Source organism: Cuculus canorus, chromosome 11 (genome assembly GCF_017976375.1).
Source record: "Cuculus canorus isolate bCucCan1 chromosome 11, bCucCan1.pri, whole genome shotgun sequence".
NCBI lineage: Eukaryota > Metazoa > Chordata > Aves > Cuculiformes > Cuculidae > Cuculus > Cuculus canorus.
Genome location: NC_071411.1, coordinates 4,667,210 through 4,691,960, shown reverse-complemented (window position 1 = coordinate 4,691,960; position 24,751 = coordinate 4,667,210). Strand labels below are relative to the sequence as shown.

The 24,751-nt window shown below is 37.7% G+C and overlaps 1 protein-coding gene across 3 annotated transcripts in view; it reads right to left on the bottom strand.

Moving 5' to 3' along the window:
• Positions 1-5,771: 5,771 nt before the first annotated feature.
• CACNA2D3 (calcium voltage-gated channel auxiliary subunit alpha2delta 3) overlaps positions 5,772-24,751 on the bottom strand; it is a 364,238-nt gene continuing 345,258 nt past the window's right edge. For 2 of the 3 annotated variants that reach the window (XM_054076614.1, XM_054076613.1), the window contains 3 exons: positions 12,437-12,549; positions 11,689-11,771; positions 5,772-10,857 (listed from right to left, as the gene is read on the bottom strand). In XM_054076614.1, coding sequence (XP_053932589.1) covers positions 10,765-10,857; positions 11,689-11,771; positions 12,437-12,549 — 289 coding nt within the window. In that variant the 3' untranslated portion in view covers positions 5,772-10,764. The remainder of the gene's footprint in view (positions 10,858-11,688; positions 11,772-12,436; positions 12,550-24,751) is intronic. The other variant, XM_009571574.2, reaches the window with a different exon arrangement.

Below are 24,751 nucleotides of genomic sequence, written 5' to 3'. Positions count from 1 at the left end.
TAACTTTGGAAATCCAGGAAATCATCTCCTGAAAACTCAGGAAGATTTACGCCTTTCTAATCCAATCATAATTCACTTCCACAAAACATGGAATGAAATCCACAGAGAATCACCCAAGGAAATTCTTGGAGCAGACATATGGGAAAATTCCTCAGTAAAGGTAAAAGGTCATACATTAACCTCAGACAACTGAATAAAAAAAAAAAGAATAATCATGGTCTCCAAACCTTACATGAAAGATTATTTTCTGAGAACTCTATAGGTGAAAGAGAAGGAGGAAAACACAGCAGCACCACAGATATAAACAGCATTTCTTTTTTCAATTGTGTTAACCAACAGGTAAAATTCACTGAGTTAGCACAGGAGTAAGCGTGAACCACCACATCTTAAGAAGAACCAGGAAGGTAACACATAATTTAAAATTCTGCTAAGGAAAACAAACTCTAAGTTGCAGAAGTCCAAAACCAGCGAGGATCCTGTCCTACCTTCAGTGGAAAGGACCTTCAAACACCCACTGCTTGCAGTGGAAAACAGAATCAGGCCCAGGTGTACTATTTTTTTTTTCCTGCTGAAATCACTCTCAGTAGGTGTCACTGGTCCTTTCCGCTACAGCTTCCAGCAAACGCAGTGGAAACAGAAGGAAAAATAGCATTTTGTTACAGTCATGCCTCCAGATAAATCCAATGCTTTTTCTTTCCCTGAAACTAAAGGAAAGATGAATTGACAGGTAAATTTTAAAGCATTATACTCTATACTGCATTTAAAAACATAATTTTAAAGGGCACCGTGGAATTCAATTACCTTTGAGTGGTCCTGCCAAGCTACTTCAACAGGGCTGATTCGCTGCAACAAATCCTTGAAAAATATCAAGTGAAAGCAAACAGAATTGAAAAAACACTGTCATCTGAGGCTTATCATTAGATGTTTTTCCCTAATTCTCCCCCATCGCAGCCCATCCATTAGACACTTTAGAGGTAGTCCATGTAGGGAGGACAGATGTAAGGAAGTGTAGGGAGCCTCGCGGTGCAGCGCATGGATAGAGGGATGGTGCCGCACTCTTCAAATTCATCGGGGAGGGAAAGGAGACAAGGATTTATGTTCTCTGTTGAAGACTGGACCAGGAGATTGTGAAAGACTTATGCTGTCACTTGAGAGCCCAGTTTGAAATATACAGGGCCCGAAATATTCCATGAATTATTGCACTCCAGTGCATAGGTATAGACTAAGTTAAGAGGATGTAATCAGAACCAGAAAGTAAGGATGTTCTAGGATGACATTTTGCTTATCAATATCTGCAGAAGTAAAATAATGCTCTTTAAAACATAACTTTTTGCCCAGGAATATAATATATACAAAATATACATCGATAGATAAATAGATACATCCCCACACCCTCTTATCCCCTATAGTACTGTGAAACTGAACTTTCTGGTTCTAATGGTAGCAGACCATAGGCAAAGCTCCAAAAAGATTCAGATTCAATGAGCTCTTTATCTTTGCTCTGATGCTCTGAGTTGGAGGTTTGGTAGGTGTTTAGGATTTTTTTTTTTTCCCTCAGAACTCATGGCAAAAACTAAGTAGGAATAGAAACACAAATTGGAAGAATTTAAAAGGACCTGGAGCCCTATAAGCTATAGTAGAAAAGATCCATCATGATAAAACTATGGAGAAGAAACAGATGTGGAGTACAGCAGTCTCTAAAGACCAGAACAAAGATGATATGTCAATTTTATACTCCTTTGCTTTCTCTTTTCTTCTTCATGAATGCTGTGATTGTGTTTCTTCAGTGATTATTTGGCTATTAAAAAAATACAAACCCTGATCTACTGATATATTAAACCACTGTCGATCTGATAAGCACCCGTTTTTTCATTTATATGAGATGCAAATCCCTCCCAGAACAAAGGGCTGGTAATAGAAGTTCTTGTTTCTAGAAGTTCAGTAACAAATGGGCCAAGAAGCTTTTGGGGGAGTATTTTGCAATGCTACACAGTTCCTTAGCCATGTTAAGGCCTGAAGAATAGTTTAATGCTCCCTTCTTCCACAAAGCAGACTTTAAAGGATGTTACACTTCGGGTCTTACAGGCACGATTCAAAATTTCTCCCTTTCAGAGAAAACAAGACTTCTGATAAGAATGACAAACATGACATACTTTAAGAACTATTTTTCAAATCAGCTTTTTTATTTACAGCACAGAGGTCAAGATAACATATTTTAGATGAAGGACTTCACACGTTCCAAGCTGAAGTTCACTAAAGTTATGGAAAAGACACATGAACCTATATGCCTGTTATTTCTATTAGAAAATAGATAAGACTAGTAGCATTTGCAACAGATATAAGATTTTTCACTTGATTTCTTATTCTGTGTCCATTTAAATTATCAGCCTCCTTGTCTCAGGATATTATAGTTTAATAGGCTGAATAAGAAGCTGATAGATGAATCCTTTTGGAGCTGTACCTTTACATTGCTTGCGCAGAGCTGAGTGAATGATTAGGCTTTGCAATTTTAATCTCTGATTTGTAGCATCTCTGGGCCAAAGTATTTACAGACCAGTCAGGTCAAGTGTTAGACTGTTTTTACTTCCTAATTGAAATACAAAAAGAAAAATCTCAAGGGATTTACATCCTGAGCTTTCTGCATTTCCACATACCAACTATAAAATGAGGACAACACGGGAAAAGAATTCAAGAGGAACCCACTGCTGAACGCAGCCCAAACCTAGCCCAGTAGGCAGCTTATCTTTTTATTTTTCTATTTTTTGGAACTTCTTCAGAGGCAGAGTCCTTCCCCTGTTCCCCTGTCTTGAGCTTTGAGTCTGTGCTGTCGTTGCTTGCGCCCATTCCTGGACAGCAAATGAAGCTTCTCCTAAAACGCCTTGCTTGTCCCTAATACCAACACGCACCAACTTGCTTCTTCCACAAGCTGGCACAGAGGCACTGCCCCTAATAATATATGCTTGTGAGCTTCCACGAAAAAAACGCTGTACACTAAAGCCATGAAAATGCTGTCTAAATAAAACTTCATTTCACTCTCCAACACCTGAAAAAGCTGACTCTTACACGCCCGATCTGTTCATACGTTGTTCTACCAGAAAGCAAGAATATGTCCAAGAACATGGCATGGATATTTCTATGGACTGTTACAACAGGTAAAAGTGTGTCATTCTTTCCTTTCAAAGGGCCATAATCTTTCTTTTCTATGCCTGCCATGTTACAAGGGATTTTTCTTCTTGAGTAAGAGTAGGCAAAAGCTGGACAGCCAGGGAAAGCACTAGAAAGCATCGAGGGTTCCCCCCCCCGCCATTTGTTTTGCTCAGAGTATTTTATATTTTTGCATTAGGCTATCCTCCACTCATCTTAAATCTGTCAGATGTTAATGAAGATAGGTTTGCTGTATTTGGAAAGGAATGGGCAGGACAAATTTCCAGGTTTTCTGCCATGAATATCAGAGGGATAAAGCTTTCTTCTCTCAAGTGAAACAGGTAAGAAATTCATGGTTTGTCCTAATCTGAAACAGCATTGCCTAGAAGTCCCCTCGAAAATATGCAACAATCTTTACTGCATTAGGAGTTGCAGATAATTTACATGCTTGGCAAGGCAGTTTAAGATCATTGTTTATTGTTAAGAAGTTCTCAAGTGTTTACTGAAAAATATGTTAAATGTGAAACTTCTCTATCTTCTACAAGAAAAAAATCTTTCAAGATAGGCAGATGCGAACACATAATGACTGCCATATGTCAAAAGGTTTTCATGGTTAAAAAATCAACTTAAACAATGCCTCTCTAAGTTCTCATAAACCCAAGTTTTTAAAGTTATTTTTTAAAAATAAAATCTAGTGGGTTTCTGCCAAGAAAAGTTTTATCAGTGGAAAAAAACAATTTTTGACCCTCCTATATCTCACAGAATATTTATCTTCCTACAGAGATCTCTGCTTATTTCATTACTGGTGTACCTATATTAACTAGATATCCCTTACTGAGTTCATACACGTATAAATTTAAATGCATCACATTAACTTCAGGTTTTAAGCTGAATTCAAACTACTCTTTGTTCACTGTTTCTTCAAAGGACAGTTTTCCTGGGAGTTCTTGAAATTATCTGGGTTTGGACTTTGAAAGACTGAAGAAGAAAAAGCAAGAAAGTCTGCTTTAAAACAAAATGCATCTCTGAAACCCACAAAGATCTGATGATGGAAATCACAAGTCTCCATTAGAGTCTTTATCACTAGGTTTTGTGTCTTGCCTTTTAAAGTCTGTTAGAGATAATGAAATTACAAATTAATTGTGGCTCCGTTTTGGTTTTGATGCTTAGAAACTAGCAATGTAAGTAATTTTTTCTCCTTCAATTATTTCACTCGCATCTGCAGACAAGAAACAGATGTACCTAACCAGTTTCATTAACTATAACCGATAATAAAATATTGCCAGGAACAAGGGATTCTATCTTAACTATTCCACATATCACAACAATGTCCCCGGGGCATATTAGAAGATATAGGAATGCAGCTGGTTACTTACAATTAATTCTGTCTCTATTTTCCCCCGCCCCCTGCCAAACAACGTGGGCAAATGAAAAATAATCTTTCATTTTCCAGCTAAACCAAACTGACCAGTGCCAAAACACTAACAAAGAAATGAAACAAAACAATTCCTTATTTCCCATCTCAGGAGCCATCTGCACATTTGCATGTCAGCCAAAAGCATTCCCGATTAGTTCAGCTACCCCAACTCGTCCAAACTAACTTTCTCTATTAAATATTTAGCACTCTTCCTAAGACATTTAAATAGCTGATTCAAAACATTTCTTGCTATGAACTGAAATCTGATCTTCTCTTTCTCCTGGAAGTGAAATACCCCGTGTGTTAAAGCTGCAAACTCAATCCTAACACAGTCAAACAAACCCAGCATTAACCACTTGAACTTCGGGTGTTAAGGTTCAAATTTGATTCAGAATTGTCAAGTGTAACCTTTTCTTACAAGGCTGCTTTAAACACATAGAAGTGCAGTTCAAGACTGCATCTGGAACAAAACAGCCAGCTTTTAAGTCTGATCTTACGGAGGCCCTACTATCTGTCAACTCCTTATAACCTTTTGATAAAAGAATTCAAGTAAGAGATAATCAATCTCTGCACTATTTGAATGAACGCGAGCTCAACTCTTCAACAAGCATCCTGGATTCTGCAGCACTCTGACACGACAAACTGAAATTCAGCTTTAATTCCATTTAATGTAAAGATAACGAAGGACTTTCAATTAATAATGAACATATCGCAGGGAATACAGTAGCTTTCATGCCACTTACCTTGATATTGTATTGATATTTTTTTTTCAATAGTGTTTTGTCAATTTTGGGTGAATCACTTACAAATCTCTGCATAGACGAAGCACCCCATATGCTGCCAGAAACTATTAGCAGCAAAGCAGAGAACAGATGTGAGCTTTTGACACCTGGTGAGGTGCTAGAGGATAGCTTGGCATAAACACAATTATCTGCTTATTTCTGCCACAATGACAAGCAATGAAATCTGTTAAAACTGTTGAAATGGAAATTGTCACCTTAAAGCTTCAGCCTCTCATCGCTTGGATGACTAGATCAATTTACAGCTCTACTGGCTACTTTTAAATAAGGCCACAATCAGACTTAGGAGAAAATAATTAAAAAAAATTAGTTACCACCCTTTAATTATTTTTTTGTTTGTTTAATTAAGGGTGTTGTTTACAAAATTACAGAACTAAAGCAAGCCTCAGTAATTAGATATTTAACATATTCATACATGGGAATGCAATGTCTTCACAATGAAAGAGCGTGCCTTGTTTACACTCATTTGAGTTTCAATTAGAAAGTCCAAGCAAAGTTTCACGTTCTTAAAACTGATCATTAAGTAGTCATCTAGTACTTAATAAATGCAATGTAAGGTATATTTTTTGTTTCCAATTGTATTGCACACATTTTATTAACACTATTTAGTGAAGGGTAATATAGGTTTGTTTTACCGTCTTCAACCTGGATCTAACTCGATCATAATGCAAAAGTGTCTCTTGTTCCAGCTCTAATCCAATGAACGACAAGGGGTTCTTCCTAGATTAAGAATGTGCTTTGAAACTCTCCAAAGCATCTGCTAGGGAGAACTGTGGACTTTTAAAACAATTTATATTGGAATAGCAAAGAACAAAAATAGCATTTGCTTTGTTGACCACAGTTCTATGGGAAGAAGGAGAAGAAAACACATCTGAAGGAGTCGGAAAGTTATCCTTCCGCTCAGAGAATCACAAGAATACACTATGACTCGGTATATCAGAGTTATAACGTCCATTTCAAAAAGTGTTCTTGGGAAGAAACACAGGATTGCCTCTTTAAGATGAGGCAAATCCTCCCAAGGAGCTATTACAAGAATATCATTATAGTGGAACCAATATGATCCGAGCCTAATGGCCAACAGAAAAGATGAGAGAGAAGAAACTTTTCTTCAGACTGGATTGTGATAAATTCCAGTGAGGTTTTCTGAAGATACTTATTTCTCTCAGTAGATATGTAGGAGATAGACCTGTCAGAGAGAGTACACTGTTGTGAAACAGATGAATAGCAAGTCAGCGAAATACACACTGGAAACCTTCAGAACTATGGGGAAAAACTCTGACGAGAAATAAAAAACATCCTAAAGAAGCATCTTGTACAGCTCAAGGGATAGTAATAAAGTCAGAAAATGAAATAAACATAATATTTTCCACATTTGCAAAATTTTGATGGATTGTTCAGAAAACCTTCCTTCATGAATACCCATTTACATTAAATTCGCATGAGGAGGAATTTCTAGGGCACAGAAAGTGCCAGGATTTAAAAGTCCTTGGAGACTATGAAGGGCTCAGGAGACAAATGGAAATAACTGGGGTCTTCTAGCTACAAAATTCCTGAGCCAAACTTCTATCTTGCTTCTGAACCCAAAGGGCTAAGAGGGCCAGTGCCCTGTTCTGTGGCTCTCACTATCAGAAGAAAACCGAAACAGTTTCTTGAAGCCATTTAGGCAATGAAACAATCACTCCTGTTTTTAATATCTTCTTGCCCTAGGCAACCACCTGTTTCGCCTGGCGTACGTATCACAGAGTTGCCCCGGCAGCAAAATGCAGTGGGTCAGGCGGTCTCTGTGTCACAAAAACAAGGAGAGGAGATGGCACAGCTGCAGAAACCTGCCTGAGGCGCTCTGGCTTACAGGATTTTAAAAGAGCATTTGTGGCACTGACAGTTACGGGCAGACAGTTTTCCCACACAAAGCCATTAGAAAATGGTGTGTCCAAGGCCAGTCCTGAGCCCCCAGACAGCTTTTGCTGTATCAAGATTAAAGGAAGACAAGGCAGCTGCGGATAATATGTTGAAAATCAATGCCATTAACAGAGAGTTAAAAAAAAAGGATCCAGGCCCTGCAGAAGCTGAAATTTTAAGCTATGTCTGTTGATGTGTAGAAACAGATTGTACACTTGTCCTGGTCCTCCTTGGATTTGACCTCGGATTTAGGGAGATAAAAAAACATAGATGATGTCTGAAACTTCTGTTTATTAAAAATGCATATAGTTACATAAATGCATGGTTTTCCATTGACTATATTGGGCTTTGGATCAGGCCTTGCATGATATTTTAAGGATTTGAGAGGAGCAGTACCTGTGATTAGTGAGATTATGAAATTTCATTACATCTTCTGTGAGCTGCCACAGGTTACGGTATGACAGCACAGACCCGCTTCACGGTATCTTCACTCTCTCCCGGTGTTTCAAAGCTAATGATGACACACAGGCTGTTAAACGTAACAACAATCAGGAACGTTCCTGTGCATTGGAATGAGATCAGCTTTTCTGTAAGCTGTTCGGAATAACCCTTAGCATGCTTTCAGCCTGTGTCAGCTAGCTCTGTCCTATAAAACTCAAAATCATCATTTCTACGTTTGGGCAGAGACTGTTCATACTGCAGCTACTCCGGTTTGGAGACCAAGAGATCTTACTAGCAAACACACAACGCCACTCTGAGCCAGTTGGCCTCAGTGCCAAGAAATGTTTCCAGACACGCTCACTTTACTGGGATAGATGCGGCCAATTAGTTCAAACAAATTAGCTCACAGGATTATCACTGACCTACTGTTGATCTGTTACACACACTCATGATCGATGCTTGAAATTCAGAAAATGCAACATGAATGTCAACGACTGAACGTACTCAGTTGTATACGAGGACCTGCACAGGCAAAGATCCACAAATGTGAACCCAAGGCAACGTCTCCACATCTTCTAAAGCACTGGCTTTGTGAACCTGAATGCACACTGCATCAGAGACTTCTAAAGGAATAAATACAAAATTAAAAAGATGCGTTCATTTGCAAAGAAATGGCAACTCAATTTTTTTTTTTTACACTTAGCAACTTGGAATATTCAGTTTTACACAGTAACTTGTTTGTGTACAGTAACACATTCTGTCATTATAACTTCGTCTTAATGTGTGAAAATGAACTGTCACATTTCTCTGAGTAATATTCATTTACATACCCATATTTTAATCTCTTTCACAATATTAACTTAGACTGTCATATTTTAATCTCTCTTATTACTCCCTGGCTCCTCTGTAATTACAAAAATGTCCACCTCTTTACAAAATTAACAATGAATTATTATTAGGCATTTTCATCTTGGTTCAGTAAAAACACACGTCTTCCTTTAACGTATTTCTTTTCTTTGAGAGAGCAATGACGATTCAGACATCGGACAGGACAGGCATTTGTATGCAGAGTTTTTCAATGGCTCTAATGAGAAAGATCTTTCTTTTCACTTTCTACTAACAAGGAAAAATCATCTGGATTGTACTGGTTTATAAATATTTCCCATTTAAGTTGCACTGAGAAAAATCAAACGTCAGACATACAAAAGCATTATGAGGCTGTAGTGTTGTGCATTCTGGGAACTCACACAGAACATCAGAAACTAAAATATTTTATTTATAAAGTATTGAGATTAATTTGGGGGAGAATGATGGAGGGTCGGGGGGAATGGTGCTCAGAGAAAAACCAAGCAAAGAACCACAGGATATCTGTGTCAGTCCAAGTATAGAAAATGCCTTGAATTCCCAATTAGTTTAGTAAACAGAGCATGTCACTAGGACAACAGATGGACTGAGTGTCAGCTGGAAAATTATTCCTATAGTGAGTGATTTTTAGACCAACAAGGAAGGGCAGAGAAGGGTGTAGGAAAACCCTCTTAACCATAAAAAGGTGAGGAAAAGAAAATCATGAGTGCAGACAAAGATCTGTATGGTTTCAGAACCAGAGGAAGTACCAGTGCATTTGAACCGGTTAAAGCACTGAAGTGGAAATTTTATTTTACTAGTTCCTCCTCTTACAAGCTGGATAGTGTTCCTTAAAACAAAGCCCCTCTCAGTGGCTTAGATCCCTATTATCACCTAGGATACATAGCAAATCTGCTTAGTGTTTATCTAATGCTAAAAGCATACTTACTCTCCATCAGGAAACTGCAATCTTCAAAGATCAGATTTAGAATAGTGGCATTTTATTTTGCACCTGATGTATTATATTGTTAGAAGGTCATGTTATTCTCTTGATAGCATTCTACTTCACATAAAACTCCAAAGATAAACTGAGATATTAACATACTTCAAAGAGCAAGATGCTCAGTAAACATATCCACAACAGGGATGTTATTGCCAATTACAAGAGGAATATACTCATTATACCAGGGGCAGGATAAATATCCCTCTTTGTACAGGGTTTTAAAAGACTCAAAAATCAAATCTTCTCATTTCCCTCACAAAGCAGAACGTATGGCCTAGAACAGAAAAATATTAGTCTTGATATTTGCCCGCTGAGGATAAGCCTCAATGAATTCTCAGTGAAAACTTTAATGAGTTCTGCTGACACAGATGTAAGCTAAATACTCTCTGCTTATGAATTTCTTTGTAAAGAGCTTCTCCTAGCTGACATGACATCTGTAGAGCACAACACTAACAGAGCAGTCTCATCTTTTTATAGAGGTTATTTTACGGATCTTCCCACAAATTGTAACCGATCAAATGTATTTAATTTTGCCATCTGCGACCAAATCAACCAATCTGATCTAAAGCTTGCCCAAGTTAGGGAAAAGGCTTTAATCAGGGCTTTAGCTCACTTTCTAAATGTGGCTGAGATGTTTTATGGCTATTTCCAGAAACCAAACCTTCCCTATAAATCAGTACAGCATATTACCTGCTCAGCTTCATACATGCACATGTGTTTCCTTGACCTGTCAATAAAAGCTATTCTGCCTTATTATAAAAGCTAATTCCACACTTTCTTCTCTGAATCTTTTCAGAAATAGGCTAAAAACATAAGAAAACATCTTCCACTTATTTTATTCGCTTCCCATCATTGATTAGTGGAACAAATACATTATTGCACTTAAAATACACTCTGAAACTGTGATTTTAATATACTTTATTGAAAAAGTACACAGTTTTAAATTGTTTTCAATGGGACAAAGCAATGGTCACCTCTATCTACCGAGACCTTTTTTGATGAATCATGACTACCATATGCCAAATTCACATCTGCATGACTTGCAAAGTAAAAAGATAAATCTTTTTTCAACAGATCTTTAAGAATTTATATCACCAACAGTTTAAAATCATGAAATGCTGATGCTCTGACTATATTTCACGTCCTTTATGTTGCACCATTTCCCAGTTCACAGTTTATCCATGTATTAGCATGCCAATTGAACACATCAGTCAACGTCACCTTGAGAAAATCTTCAATAGCAGAGGAAGAAGAACAAGAGGAGGTTTAGCACTAAGGCCTGAGACACCACCACATTCTCTTGCATTTTCCTAAAGGAAAAAAAAAATCCAAACTAAAATAAATAAAAGTCATTACACTCAATCATGAGTATTTATCAAACTGCATAGGCAGAAGAGCACTGGTGCAAACAACAAAACCCATGAACTAAATACACTCAGGAAGTAATACAGGTATACATTTTCACTTGAAAAGTTTAGATTATAGACCGAAAGTGAAAATGATCTACAAGCATTACACAGTCCCCTCCACGCCATATTTTAGGTCTCGTTCTGCATTGCATTACACCATCAAAGGAATGTTACTTGAGTAAATGGATGTCTATGAACACATGCTGTACAAGCCAGTGTAATCACATCCTGTTCTCTATCAGATCTCCTTGGCACTATAAAAATAAGAGTACTGTGCAGAGCACAGAATGTAAACGTGTAGCGATCCCTCGCCAGCAATACTATGTAAGCGGAATGACTGTAGCATGACAGTTGAGATACTGAAAGTAGTTACTGAAAACAACATTGACAGGACAAAGCTCCTCATCTCTAATGAGGAATCTTGGGCTCAGTGCTTGAGCCAAAGTGAGTTCTCAGATATTCCTGGCTGCCATCTCTGCTCATGTCATACCATGTTCTCTTATATGATACAAAGCAGTCTACAAAAGCAGTGAGTCAAGACATTGTCTAAGGAAGTACTAAAAAGATTTGCAGCATTCACAAAGTCACTCACTTTCCCCAATTACTGTGCTCTGACTGACTATTTCCTCATGTTTTATCTAGAAAATAGTTTACCTATTTTTTTTTTGTTTTGTTTTAAGAAATAAAACATCTACCAAAGCCAAAATGGAAGGAAAGTAGGTAGAAACTTACTTCAGGGTGAAATCCATGACAAGATTCAGGGCGTCTTCTTATCTTTTGAGATTTTAAGCGTTCGCATTTAAGGGATTCATTATGTACAAGGTGGTTAAGGAGAGATCATGGAAGCATTGCATTTTAATGTCCTGAGTTTTTGTATTTTGAAATGAATATAGTGAAATCTCTCAGCTCCTTCCTTCCTCCCCATCAGAAACCCAAGGCGATATGTGTGGCGAACACAAGAAAAAGAAGATAATTCTAGTGCTTTCTCCTCAGTTTAGGCAGTATCATTGGCACTTACACTGCTAACTTGTCTTTCCCCAATCAGTCTGCAATAAAAGGACACTGCAGGCTACTTTTGATAAATTCCAACTTAAGTGAGAAAACAAATCCTGAGGTACAGAACAACACAAGGTAAAAAGTGGGACAACTAAAAATCAAGTGATATATTTATTTTGCTACATTTTTATATTTTTGGAACGCAGGATTCTGAAATATTTTCAATACTTCAGTCCAACCCTAAACCAGAAAGATATCTATGTTGTAAAGAGTGTTATAAGCTACAGTATGAGGAGCTCCTTTCTCATAAGGAAATTACCTACTTGGGACCATTCTCAGCTGCCTTAATTTTAAACAATCCCAGTGCTTCATAATAGGTAATGATGCATTCTTAAGTCGTGTAATGCAAATCTTATGTAACAAGACATTTTTGAACATTTGCTTCTTGAATCTCTTTCTGACAACTTTGCAAACCAAAGGATATACCTTATTTCTATAGGTGCCATAGTAATCGGTGGAACAGAATCACAGAAGCATTCGTTATCTACTACCACCATGAAGAGATTGCTGCTTGGGATTTGCTGGATAACAAAAGACCTGCAAATTAAAAGGAAATCAAATGAAATTGACATTTCTGAGCAACAGATTTTGCTAGGGTTTTTTGAACTTTGTTAACAACATCTGTACTATAGTCACAAATAAAACTGACTTTATATATCTCTTTATCTCCACATCTTGTAGAAGCAGAGGGCCTTAGGCAACGCTTCCCTCAGTTCACAGAATACGGTTGTCCATTTTGATATATACATCTTGATGAAAGGTACACAGTGACGCAGAACAGATAGGCTTATCCTGCTGATACGTTACTGTGGAGGCTGGAACACAAGTGAATTACCAAGCAGTTTATCAGATTTTTCTTTTTCAGATGTCAATACTGAATCTTTGCTCTATTATGAATACCTAGCTGCGTATTTATGATCTAGAATTTCTAAGTACACATGAAACCGACCTGCAAAAATAATGGACGTTCTCCTGCAGCCACACAGTGATAAACTCATGGTCCCAACCTTGAGACTACAATCACGTTAGGGCCTCTACTTGCTTTTGGTCTTGCTTGAAGCAACATGAGCTACTACGAAAGATCTCAGCTTTCATCTGTACTCTTGAGAGTCATTTTATTACTGAGCCAACAAAACAGAGATTAAGCCCCAGAATCTTCCTAAGCAAGGAGATTTATTTTAGAATAATTATGACTACACGGTACAAATACGGTGATAACTCAACACCACATTCAAATTAAGACAAAGTAGGCACCTCAAAAGGAGAGTGAGAAATAAAGACATTGTTTGTAAGAAGGAAAGCACTCAGGGGAAACCAGGGAAGGATCCTGTGGACTCAATTCAATGATCCACATAGTTACAATAAGCTGAAATCTTAAGCACATACCAAAGCGAAAAGGGGGAGGACGCAGAGCCAAATACACACTGTTTAGCCTTTTCTTTGAAATTCAGGACACAATAAAACAAAGTCTGTAGGGCACAGACCCAATTCTTTATGCATATTTAAAACAATCTGTTGGAATTTATATATCCTATGAACAGAATATCCGCTGTATCGAATAGAACTGAAATCTGTCAGTTCCAGGAATTCAGTGTGGTATGCTGGTAAACATACAGAAAGTTAAGTGAGGGTTTGAACACCAAGAAGAAGTGGAAAGAAATATGTTTTTCCTCAGACGTCTTTATTTAAAATATGTATTGTCTTACTATAATAACTCCCTGCTTTTTCCAAAGATCACAGAAGATGAAATAGTGGAGGGGGCAGGGAGTATTCAAACCTAACTTCAGGAAAAAAAAAATTGGAAAACCTACTATAAAAATGTTGCCAACGGAAAGATTAAACACTTCTCAGTATTTTTTAAGCTTACTGAACCTCCATTAAAATTACACTTAGAGTGATCTGCAATATGTTAGCTTTATGTTTATACACAGAATATACATTTATGGCATAACGTAAAGGGCTGAACTTTATAAATGTACCTACCAAACAGCTGGAGCATGTAGCAAGGCTGACATCATTGTAATGGAGCATCTGTGGCTTTGTGGATTTGTGTGTGGGAGAAATGGGGCCAATAAAAGGAAAGGAGGGAAAATCTTTAACAGACAATAATACCAAAATTGTACTGCATTAATTTCTCCAAACAGCTTTGGATAAATCAAATCCTAAAGGACAGGAAAAAAATTATTTTATTCCCAGAAATAGGTACAATATGGGGTTTGTGCAGTCTGAAACTTATATTTATTGTCGGTTTAAAACTAGCTCAGAAAATGAGCTGAAGGTCATAAAGTGTTCAAACAATTAACTAGATGCTAAACGATTAATTTATCTTTTAATGAGAAGGGATTTATCATTTTTCTGTTGTACCTGCAGTGTGCCTGACTTCAGATCCTTTAGTGATAGCCTCTTTTTGTGGCCCCCGGGTGAATACTAAAGCCTGTGAGAAAGCGTGTATTAATACCATATAGACTTAAAGGTGACACGTCATAAAAGGTGGGCACACTTCCCATTTCATTTCTTCCTTCACTCACTTCTCTGGGGTGGCATAAGGGCTGTACAGTATAGGCTATTGCTCCCCTAAAGAAATAGGGGAGAGGAAGGCAGGAAAAACTGGGAGCTTCTCCTATCATTTCTCTAACTGACTGATCAGTCAAAACCTATAAAGGTTTGTAGGAATTAAGTGATACAAAAATTTTTGCTAGATGTCGTAATTTGGGGAACGCAGTATATGCATGGATTGATGGAAATTGGGACTACAAGGAACTGCAAAGAGGAATATACTAGTTTAAGTCCAGAAAACTTTTCTACTTTAAGAATTATATGAAAGATATTGACTAATTACAATGGTTCAGTTCACTAAACACTGAATATTCTTACAAATCCACAACTGTGTATCTATTACAGACGTTTGTGAAGTGCCTGACCGTACGGTGCCTTCAACAGAACATGACTATCATCTAAAGAGGCATAAAAAGATGAAACTTCTGCCTTTCTGCAGCATTTTTCTTTCCATAGCACATCATAATATCTTAACAAAGATCTTGCAAAGTGAAGCAACTAGTCTCTCTCATCCACCATGCTAGAGGTAAATTCAAAAGAAAACATTATCTTCCACATGTGAAGCAATTTTTTCCCTTCCACAATTCTCAAACATAACCTTGAAATTAAGTTGTAAAGCCAAGTATGTGGTAAGGACCAATCATTCAATAGTGAGGTCACAGGCAAAGGATTAACTTACCAACAAGTGAAGACAGAGGATTGAAGACAGAGATTGAGTTAACCAAATAATTAAGGGGGGAAAAAAATTATGTCCAATTTAGCTTTCTTTTCTGCCAACAGAAAGCGCATACGCAAATTAGCCTTCCTTCACCTGCTGTAATTTAAGATCATTTCACAGTCATAAGGAATTCTAATTCCTTATGATCAATAGCAAGGAAGTTTCTGCCAGTCACAGCCACTGCAGTTGTTCTGTGATTATTCAGATAATTCACATGGCACCGCTTCCACGCCCAAACTGGATAAAGCACACAATCATCCCAGCAGCAGGTCTTCTGCTTGAGTTCAACTTTCGGTTTCCATGGTGACATGCACACGCATCTTTGAAATTCATTTTGAGCGAACGTTCATGCCAGCACGTCTCAGAAAATGAACGTTCACAGAAAACAAAAGGTATATACACACAGTCAGAGCAAAGGCTTTCACTGAAATATTCCACCAAAACGTTTCATTGCATATACCACCATGCAGTTGTAAGAGAGAAAAACTTATAGCAAAGCAGCTTCCGTGACTGCAGTGAGAAATAAAGAAAGTGGCTGACAAAGTAATGAAAGTAGTCTTGTCTTTAAAGAGAGTTCCACTGCGAGTCTCTAAAGTTTATATTACAATAAGCATTTCTGAACACCTGCTGCCTTAGGCTGTCCTTTGTGTCCCTGGCAACAGGGGAGCCAACCCTCCGTGACAGAGGAAGGGCTTTTATTGAACTCTACGGCTGGTGTAGCAATCAAAAGATCATTTAATAGCCTAGCTTTAATATTTATACACAATGTTTCGTGTTTCTAGAATAAAACGCTTTTTGTGCTAAGCAATGTAAATTTTTTGAACTATTTTCCTTTACATCAGTATCATTATCATCATTTAATAGTGACAGTACAGAAAAAGCCTTGCATATATCTCCATATAAAAAAATGTAATAAACTGTTGGGGTTCTTGTTACGTTGAAGCCACACTGAGTCAATAAGAACCTTATTAATAATTTCTCTTCCACCTTTCATCCACTGAGGAACTAGTTTGGTTTATTTGATGTGTAGATGCAGAGTCTTAAAACAGACCTGAACAAAAACTGCTTCTTCGTGGGGAAGGTGAGGAAAGAAGAAATTTAATACTTGAAAGGGGTACAGAGAAAAGGAGGAAGAAAATCTAGTCATGCCAAACTATTTTGTTAATGAAAAAATAATACCAGACAGTGAATCTGCAAGAAAGTCTGTATTTTGAGTCAGAGCAATCCACAAAGTTTTTTTCACGTTGCACACAGTTTATCTGTTCCTTTCTAACCTATTTCCGTATCAGCCCAGATAAAAACATGTGCACAAACACCACAAATTTATATGGAAAAAATAATGTTTTTTCCATGTTTTACTTGGAAACAGTAAATATTTGCTCACAAATGCAAGTATTTATTAATGCATTGCTTGAAAATTAATTTTTTATTATGGAACAAAATAGGAAAAGACTTGGAATTGAAGTAATGCTGCATTCATAACTATATTTGCTAAGGTTGTGCTTACGAAGGGTGGAGCTTGGTTTTGGTGAACTGAACAATCTTCTGCAGGAGGGTCTTTCTCTCGTGGCTGAGCAGCGAATACTGAAGAGAAATGCAATCTGAGCAGAATGTGCTGTCCAAAGCCACGTACAGACTACACCACCTGTTCTGAAAGAGCCAGCAAACTACCTTCTCACCTGTTTTTTTTCCTTCCAATTTGAATCTCTTCCTTTCGCTTTTATATATAAAAGTTACGATATACATATTATTGTTATCATAATTTCTTCCACAGACTGTGTTTAAAAAAAAACCAAAGAAACCAACCTAATTTCAAAAATGTTAGCTCTTTTTCTTATTATAAGAATTACTTCCTCCTGTTAGGAGGAAGAATTAGAAGATATACTCAGGGCAGTAGGAACTAACACCACCCTTGATGCACTGCCCTCTTTCCACACCCTGTGCTTCTTCCTCTTCCTTTCATCTTCTAGTCTTTGAACAGCTAGGGTGGCAAAGTATTGGTGAGGCAACTGAGAGAGGGACAAACCTCCCTGGAAAGAAGGAAGATGTTCCAAGACATGGAGAAAGGGCAGGAACGATAGGACAAGCAGTGTTGGTGGCCTGGGGGAAAGGGATGGAAGAAAGATGGTTATTCCTTCCTGCAGCAGTGGACTTTGTTGTGGGGCCTCTCTAGTCTGTCCGCTTGGGGACTCGAAAGCATCTCCCACACTGATGAAAACAGGCACAGCAGCAGCAAGACAGAGTTATACTTTTTTTTCTTCCTGGTCTCTACAGTCATGAAGCTGCTATATCTCTTGAATTAAGACCACCACTTTGCTGACCAACTTAAAGATCACATCCTTCTGTATGTCACTCATTTCCTTGCTGGATGCAGGTCATTACTTCACTAAAACTACCTGAATCATAAGGTGCAAAATCTGTACGTGGTAGGCTGAACATGCTTCTGAAACGGTGCTGGCTTCAACTTTCCTTTCCTAACATAACATAGCTGGATCCATACCAGGCAAAGCTAAGTTAATTCCTTTGCAAACACTCAAGAGATGTGTCTTGTCCAGCTAAACAAACTTAACCTTTAAGTTGTTTGCTCTCTGCTATTTGACGATAATTTCTGCTATTAAAGGAAACCAATCCTTCTGTTAAGCAGCTTAGTCTCTGTGTTTCCATGCAGGAGAGGTAATCCATTTCCTTGTCCACTGGTGTTATTTTTTGGGCAGGATGTAAACTGAACACTGACCTGAGGCTTCCCTACTAAGAAGCAGCTACTACATAGTCCCAGACACCCAATTTTAAGAAAACGTGTTGATAAAAAACTTCCTGATAATAATAGCATTCAGAAATCTCTGATTTTCAGATCTATTTTCCCCTTCTTCAGAGTGTCATAAAGGTTGCAAATCATTTGAGGGAACAAAATGAATGACAAGCAACACAGAAAAATACTTCCAGGAAAAGACTACACATGAGGAAACAAACAAACAAAAAAATAGAGAAAAGCTTCCTGTTATCTCGCAGAATGGAAGATATTTATTTGTAATTTGGGGATGGCATGGCATCAATATTAAAAGCAATTCAACTTGTTCTAAAGCAACGCTGGTTTTTTTCTAGTTTTTTTTTTCACAGAAATACCGCATTATTGTGCTTTGTTTTAAACCATGCTTGTTCATAAGTAAGAATTATTAATCTTTATGGTGTCTTTTAGAAACAATTTACATTCTTTTTATTTTACAAAAATATGCTGCTATTCCACCCATGCTCATGACAACAGATGCTGTGCAGTAGACTACGTGGTCATGATAAACACATGGCTCAGGCAGGATTTTTATCCTATAAATATTTAAAAGGCTGATGAGATTCATCTTTAATTTCATCGTTAGAAGCTTTGACAGCCTCATTCAAGGCAGTGGTGGGGGCGTGGTGGTGGAAATCTATCTGTGTGTTTTTTCATTTGTTTCTGTAAAGAAACCATGGGAACTCTTCAATAATATTGTGTAAAGTTACAGTGATAACTGTGGGACTCACATTCAAATTATGACTAGAAAGATCTCTCGTTGTTGTGCTACCATATGTCACTCCTGCACATACATATTTGTATCAATCATTTTTAGGAGGCGATAGAAAAGAACTTTTAGCTACGAGTTGGTTTGCCCACAGAGATTAATCCTACAAAGCATGGAAGAATTTCACTGTGAGCAGCTTGAAGTGGAATAAACCGAGGGCAATATTTTCAAATCAGCAACCTAGACGCATGCACAAAGATGTGGAAAAGTAGTCTGGATTTCCATGGTACTCAGCTCAGATAGCCCCCACTGCGACTCTGATGTCTGAGCTTCTCTGTAAATTCAACCATCTCCCTCTAAGCCTTTCAGCGTATTTTTGGAGTGCAAACCTGTGTTAATGACATTGAGTAGTCTGGATTAAGAGTAGTTGTTACTTTTGGATTATATTTCCTATCTGTCAAATTTGATCTTTCCTATTTTTTTTAGAGAAAGAAAACAAACCTACCAGCACCAGGGTACGGTAAATGGAAAATATTGCACACTCTGCACTCAAATATGTGTTACATAACTGTTGGTTGTAAACGTTCAACCCTAATGGCCTGGAACAAACTTTAAGCATTCAACTGAAGTGCAGATATCCGTCGTGCTGTTTCCCGACTCCTATCATGTGCTTTCCAGGCTGCTGGCTTCTTTTCCAACCCACATTTCTCTCACTTATCACATTTTTTAAATGAATGAATGAAATGTTTATAGCACAGTCAAACCGAGCTACTCAGTTGTTTGTTGGGTTTATTTCAAATAAATGATGATAGAGAATGATATACTTTTGATGCAATTTATAAAAATAACATATATTCCAATAACAACATTTCTGAGAGCTGAAGCAGTTCAAGTATATGAAAAAAAAGCAGCTAGAGGTTCTCTCATACAAAAAGGGCGAAATAAAGTCTCAGCTCCAGGCCTGCAACCTGACCCCATGCTAGCAAAATACTGCTACCATGTAGAGCCTGACTGACTTCGGCACAATTTGGTGTCACTATAAACATACCTACTCAGAGCAAAGTTTAGAATTAAAGATTTAAACTGAAAATATATCCTCACCATTCCTGTGTGTGCTGAAGGCTTGCAATGCTGGCGACACGGACGAGGGTGGCAACAACTTCGTTTCAGATAGAAAACCCTACAACCCTTATGCCACTCCTCTTTCATTATCAATCAAGGAATGCTTTCTCAACTGATGCTCTGATAAGAGTACCTTACTAACTGCATATTAGAAATGTTACAAACATCCAAAAGCTTTGAGTATATAGAACGTAGGATGAAAAAAGTACTTCGCCTGATAAGGAATTTGACAACGCTTCTAAGCTTTCTAGTCCAGCCACCCACGCTTATGAGGGCATAAGATAATGGAGAATTTCAAATCGCTGGGTTTTAAAATGGACCGCAAAATTTTTGCAGAGAAGCCAAGCTCAGAAATCCCACAAACCTTAAGAGTCAAGGTTGATAGCCCTTAATAAATCTGAGCCGAGAGTTTGGCCTAAGTGGGTCTCCACAGATGCGGGTGCTCGATTCTATGATAAACTGCTCACAATGAATAACAGAGGAGATACAGTAATCAGCACAAAGCAAATCATATCAGATGTCTCTTCAGGCTTGGACTTTTCCTTTTTGACAGTGGCACCTGGTTAGCAGGACAATGACTGGGAGGCCAGAGAAGTTATCCAGACTGGAAAATGCCATTCTACCACAGCACGTCAGCCAACGTGTGTTTATAGTAAAATTTTTTTAGCCCTGCTTAAGTAGCTGTGGTTTGAATTGAGAGACATCTCAGATTACGTTTCAAAAATATTAGATGATGTCTAAGCTAGATTTTGAATATAATTTAAAGATTAAAAAGCCAGTTGATTTCCCCTGATATAGGAGGGCTCACAAATATCATATGACATTGTAAAAGTACCTTTTGCACAAACTAGTCACTACTTTTTTCCACAGATGTAGGTCTAGTTGGCTCTACAAAGCTGCTATGGCTCTACCAAAATCTTTGTCTATTTAAAAACAAAAACTACATGCAAACAGAAAAAAAACCCCAACAACTTCAGAACTGCCCAGAGAATTGTTAACTAATGACTAGCAGGCACAGACTTGCCTGGTAACTTGTATATGTCTTGCCCTATTATTTCATATACCTATTTTCTTAAATGAAAACAGTAATTTACAGTGTTTCCTGAACTGGTGATTCAAAATATACATTATCAAAGGGTAAAGTTAAATTGCCCATACAGAGACTTTAAATTGCACCTGCATGACAAACATTATAATCACTGTTGCCTTTGGAGTGAAGAGGAAGTTACTCAGCATACAATTGGAGATGTGTGGGTAACACACAATATAGGATTTAAACTAAGTATAAAGGCCTCTCATAAACAATTCTAGCAGTTTAAACTACACAACTTGATATTTTTTACAAGGAAAGAACAGGAAAAAAAAAATCTTCTGGAATCTTCTAGTGTTTTGGGGTTTTGGCTGCCATAAGCTTCTACCATTACTGCTGTTGCCACAAATATGAAGACTTTTTGACACTCATAAATATTCTGGAAGTCCAGAAGACCTGATTTTCAAAACAGAGGTGCAAGATTACTCTGTAGAGTAAGATTTTTATTTTTCCGATTTCAAGAATTAACTACCGAGGTATGCAAAGTACTGAGTTTCCCTTGAAGACAGTTCGTGCACATCTATGGAAGCTCTCAGAGATGGAGATCTGCTCCACACTGCCAAGATTACCAGCAAGCAGACGTGTGGGCACAGGTCAAAATCTCTTACCTGCATGGTGTCACACGTGCGCTTGGCATGGTTACTGAAAAAGTAAGCATGAAAAAAATACAATCTAAACAAAATATGGCAAAATATTAAAAGGGACCTACAGGAAAGCTAGGGAGGGGCTCTTTATCAGGGAGTGCAGAGACAAGACAAGGGGGAATGGTTTTCAGTTGAAAGCGGAGACATTTAGCTTAGATACTAGGAAGAAATTTTTTACTATGAGGGTAGGGAGGCCCTGGCCCAGGTTGCCCAGAGAAGTCATAGGTGCCCCATCCCTGGAGGTGTCCAAGGCCAGGTTGGATGGGGCTTTGAGAAACCTGATGCAGTGAGAGGTGTCCCTGCCCATGGCAGGAACTTAGAACTGCATGATCTTTAAGGTCCCTTCCAACCCAAACCATTCTACGCTTCTATTATTCATCCTATGAAATATAGAAAATATTTGGTTTTCTTCGAGGTCCTATAAAATGGATAAAGGAAAATGAATACAACCCAAAATGTCTTCTAGAAGACTGACTATAATTTACTGCCTAAACTACTCCAGTAAATCTACAGGGACATTCTGATGCACAGAGATAGAAATCCAAATGAGAAGAAATAGGCCCTTGACGCTTTGCTTGTTTCATGTGGCAAGTTGATTTGTTTAGAAGTAAACTAACTACACTGAAAAGGCAAATGATTATTTGTTTCATGGTAAATTGAACTGCGTATTTATTTACACTTTTTAAACACAATCAAATGTAACAGTTTGGCAAGCTTCTACTGAGACAGAAATGCAGAAATATTTTAGCAAATGGTGGCACATCTCAAGATTAAGTGGTTTTTAAAATCCATTACCGTTTTCACGTCTGTGGATTGCACCATTCCTGACACTAATATTCATGCTCTGAACAATCTGAATCTAATTTGTATGGTTATTTATATATTACTGCCAAATAAGCGCATTCAGTAGACAACTCTGAAATTTGTGATCATAAATCCACATGAAGGGTTCAGTGTCATCCTGAACGATAATCCTAGTGCCATCTACTTATTTTTATTGACAAGGAACAGCACTCGAACGCCCAGTCTATAGGAAAGCAAGAGAAATCATTCGGTTTAATGATGATTTCCCCTGTTAAATAATTGTCAGCTTACTAACACTCCAATGGCCCAATATAAAATACAGCTGAGAGTGTTTAATGAAATAAGTAATTCCTATCAATTTAAGAGGCAAATTACATGTGACATACAACAAAGTAAATGGAACACTTAACTTGCGTCTTGCATAATTAGAATACACACCTAAGTCTTTCCCAAGGTTAGGTTTATCGTAGCTACACGCTTCCCTCATGAAAATACACCACTCTCAGATTTACTTTTCTCTTTGCTTTGTGTCTTAAGATTGTGCATAAAGAATCAACTGGGAACAAACCAGTTTCTTTGGGTTTTTCACATTGTCCTTGGGGACCCAGGAGCATTGCAATTAAAAGAGAAGGGGTCCTTGCTCCCTGGGTCACTGGAAGTAAGGCCAGGTTTTTGATCTTTACGTCTTCAAAACCCATACCAAGCGCACTTGGCATCAGTGTAGTTCTGACTCAACAGAAAGAGTGCCAGTCAACACTGCTAAAGAAGAAACATTTCTATTTAGTAATTAACTATTCCCAACACCAAGGCTGCCATAGAAGATTCAACAGTCTATCACCTAGGTTCTCAGAAGTAATGGGCTGTTTTTTAGTGTTTTTGATGGGGCTTTTTGCTATAAGAGGGAATAGCTTACTGGGAAATGTGAAAGCATTTCAGATCTTTTAAGAAATCCCAGGTTTTCTGCCCTGTCAATAGTGCTTAGAAAACATGGGTTGACTTGTTTTTGATTGCTGTTTAAATAACAGATTAATTTAATAACCATTGAGATATTGAATAACAACAAATTATGGGTTGGGACAGCCAAACCCTGACCCTAATGACATTCTTGCATTAATTCTTATTTTCTTTTAGGGTCCTGCTTTCTTAATAAAGCCTATATTTTTGAAAATCGTTTTTAAACATTTCAAATGATCCCAAAGTAGCATTTATTTTTTGCAAGCAAGAGATAAGTTTACATACCGAGAGTATATTTCATATGTCTGTATACATTTAGTGCCTGACTCAAAGTCTGCTTCTTAAGCGTATAGGTGCCCTTCCATTGACTGAGTAATTTTTCAGAGACGACTGAAGAGGTAAGCTGGTTATTCATGGAGTAATTAGCATCTAGTCCTTTCTGCTGTGTGATTTATTTGTGAGGATACTTTGATTTAAATCCAAGCACCCGTGACTAAAAATTACCATTGGAAACACTTATAAGAACAAGACTTAGCTTGCACAACTACAGTTGGGAACTGTTACCTTTGGGAACTGTGATGTGCAGAGTTTTTCTATAAGATCAGTAACAGCACAGGCAGGATGGAGTAAGACTGAGCCTCCGACTCTCACTGTGTGCTCTTGTTGAATTTGACTGTGACTTTGGTAGCAATAACACAGTGTTTGTGCTCCAAAATGTCTTATCTCAGTAACATTATATAGTTTCAATTAACACCAGTCAGCATTTTTACTTCTACTAAGGGACTGCTTTTAGTCTCTTTTTTTTTCAGACGAGGGCTCTGTAGTAGTGACTGACACCGTAGGAACAAAAGCCACTGATTTCCATAAGCAACTTTCTGACACAAACTTTCTTGCAGCGGATTATTCGCTCAACTTCTCTTTGCAAACCTTTTTGCGATCTACTGACTTTCCCCGTGTATTTCAAATAGGTTTGTAATCTTAGAGCGGGTGTACAGCCAGTCAAATACTTACAAATATCTTTTTCTATTTATAATCAATATCTGAAAGTATGTATCATAGATGAATCTATAATGTGATCCAAGGAGGACACCGAAAGTAACCCCATGACTCAAAGGGACTGGAATTGAGAACCTAGTATGTAACAAATGCCATGCAGATTAACCACTGAACACCGCGTCAGTTCAAGACTCAGTGTATGTAAGGTAGAACCTTAATTTTGACTGTTTGAACCGATCGTTCTTAAATTACAAGTATTAAGCAATACACTTGCTTACAAAAATATTTATTGGTACTGAGGCCGTGAAACAGAAAACAAAGGTCTACAAAGGACTTTGGGTCAAATTCCTTAGCTGTTCTG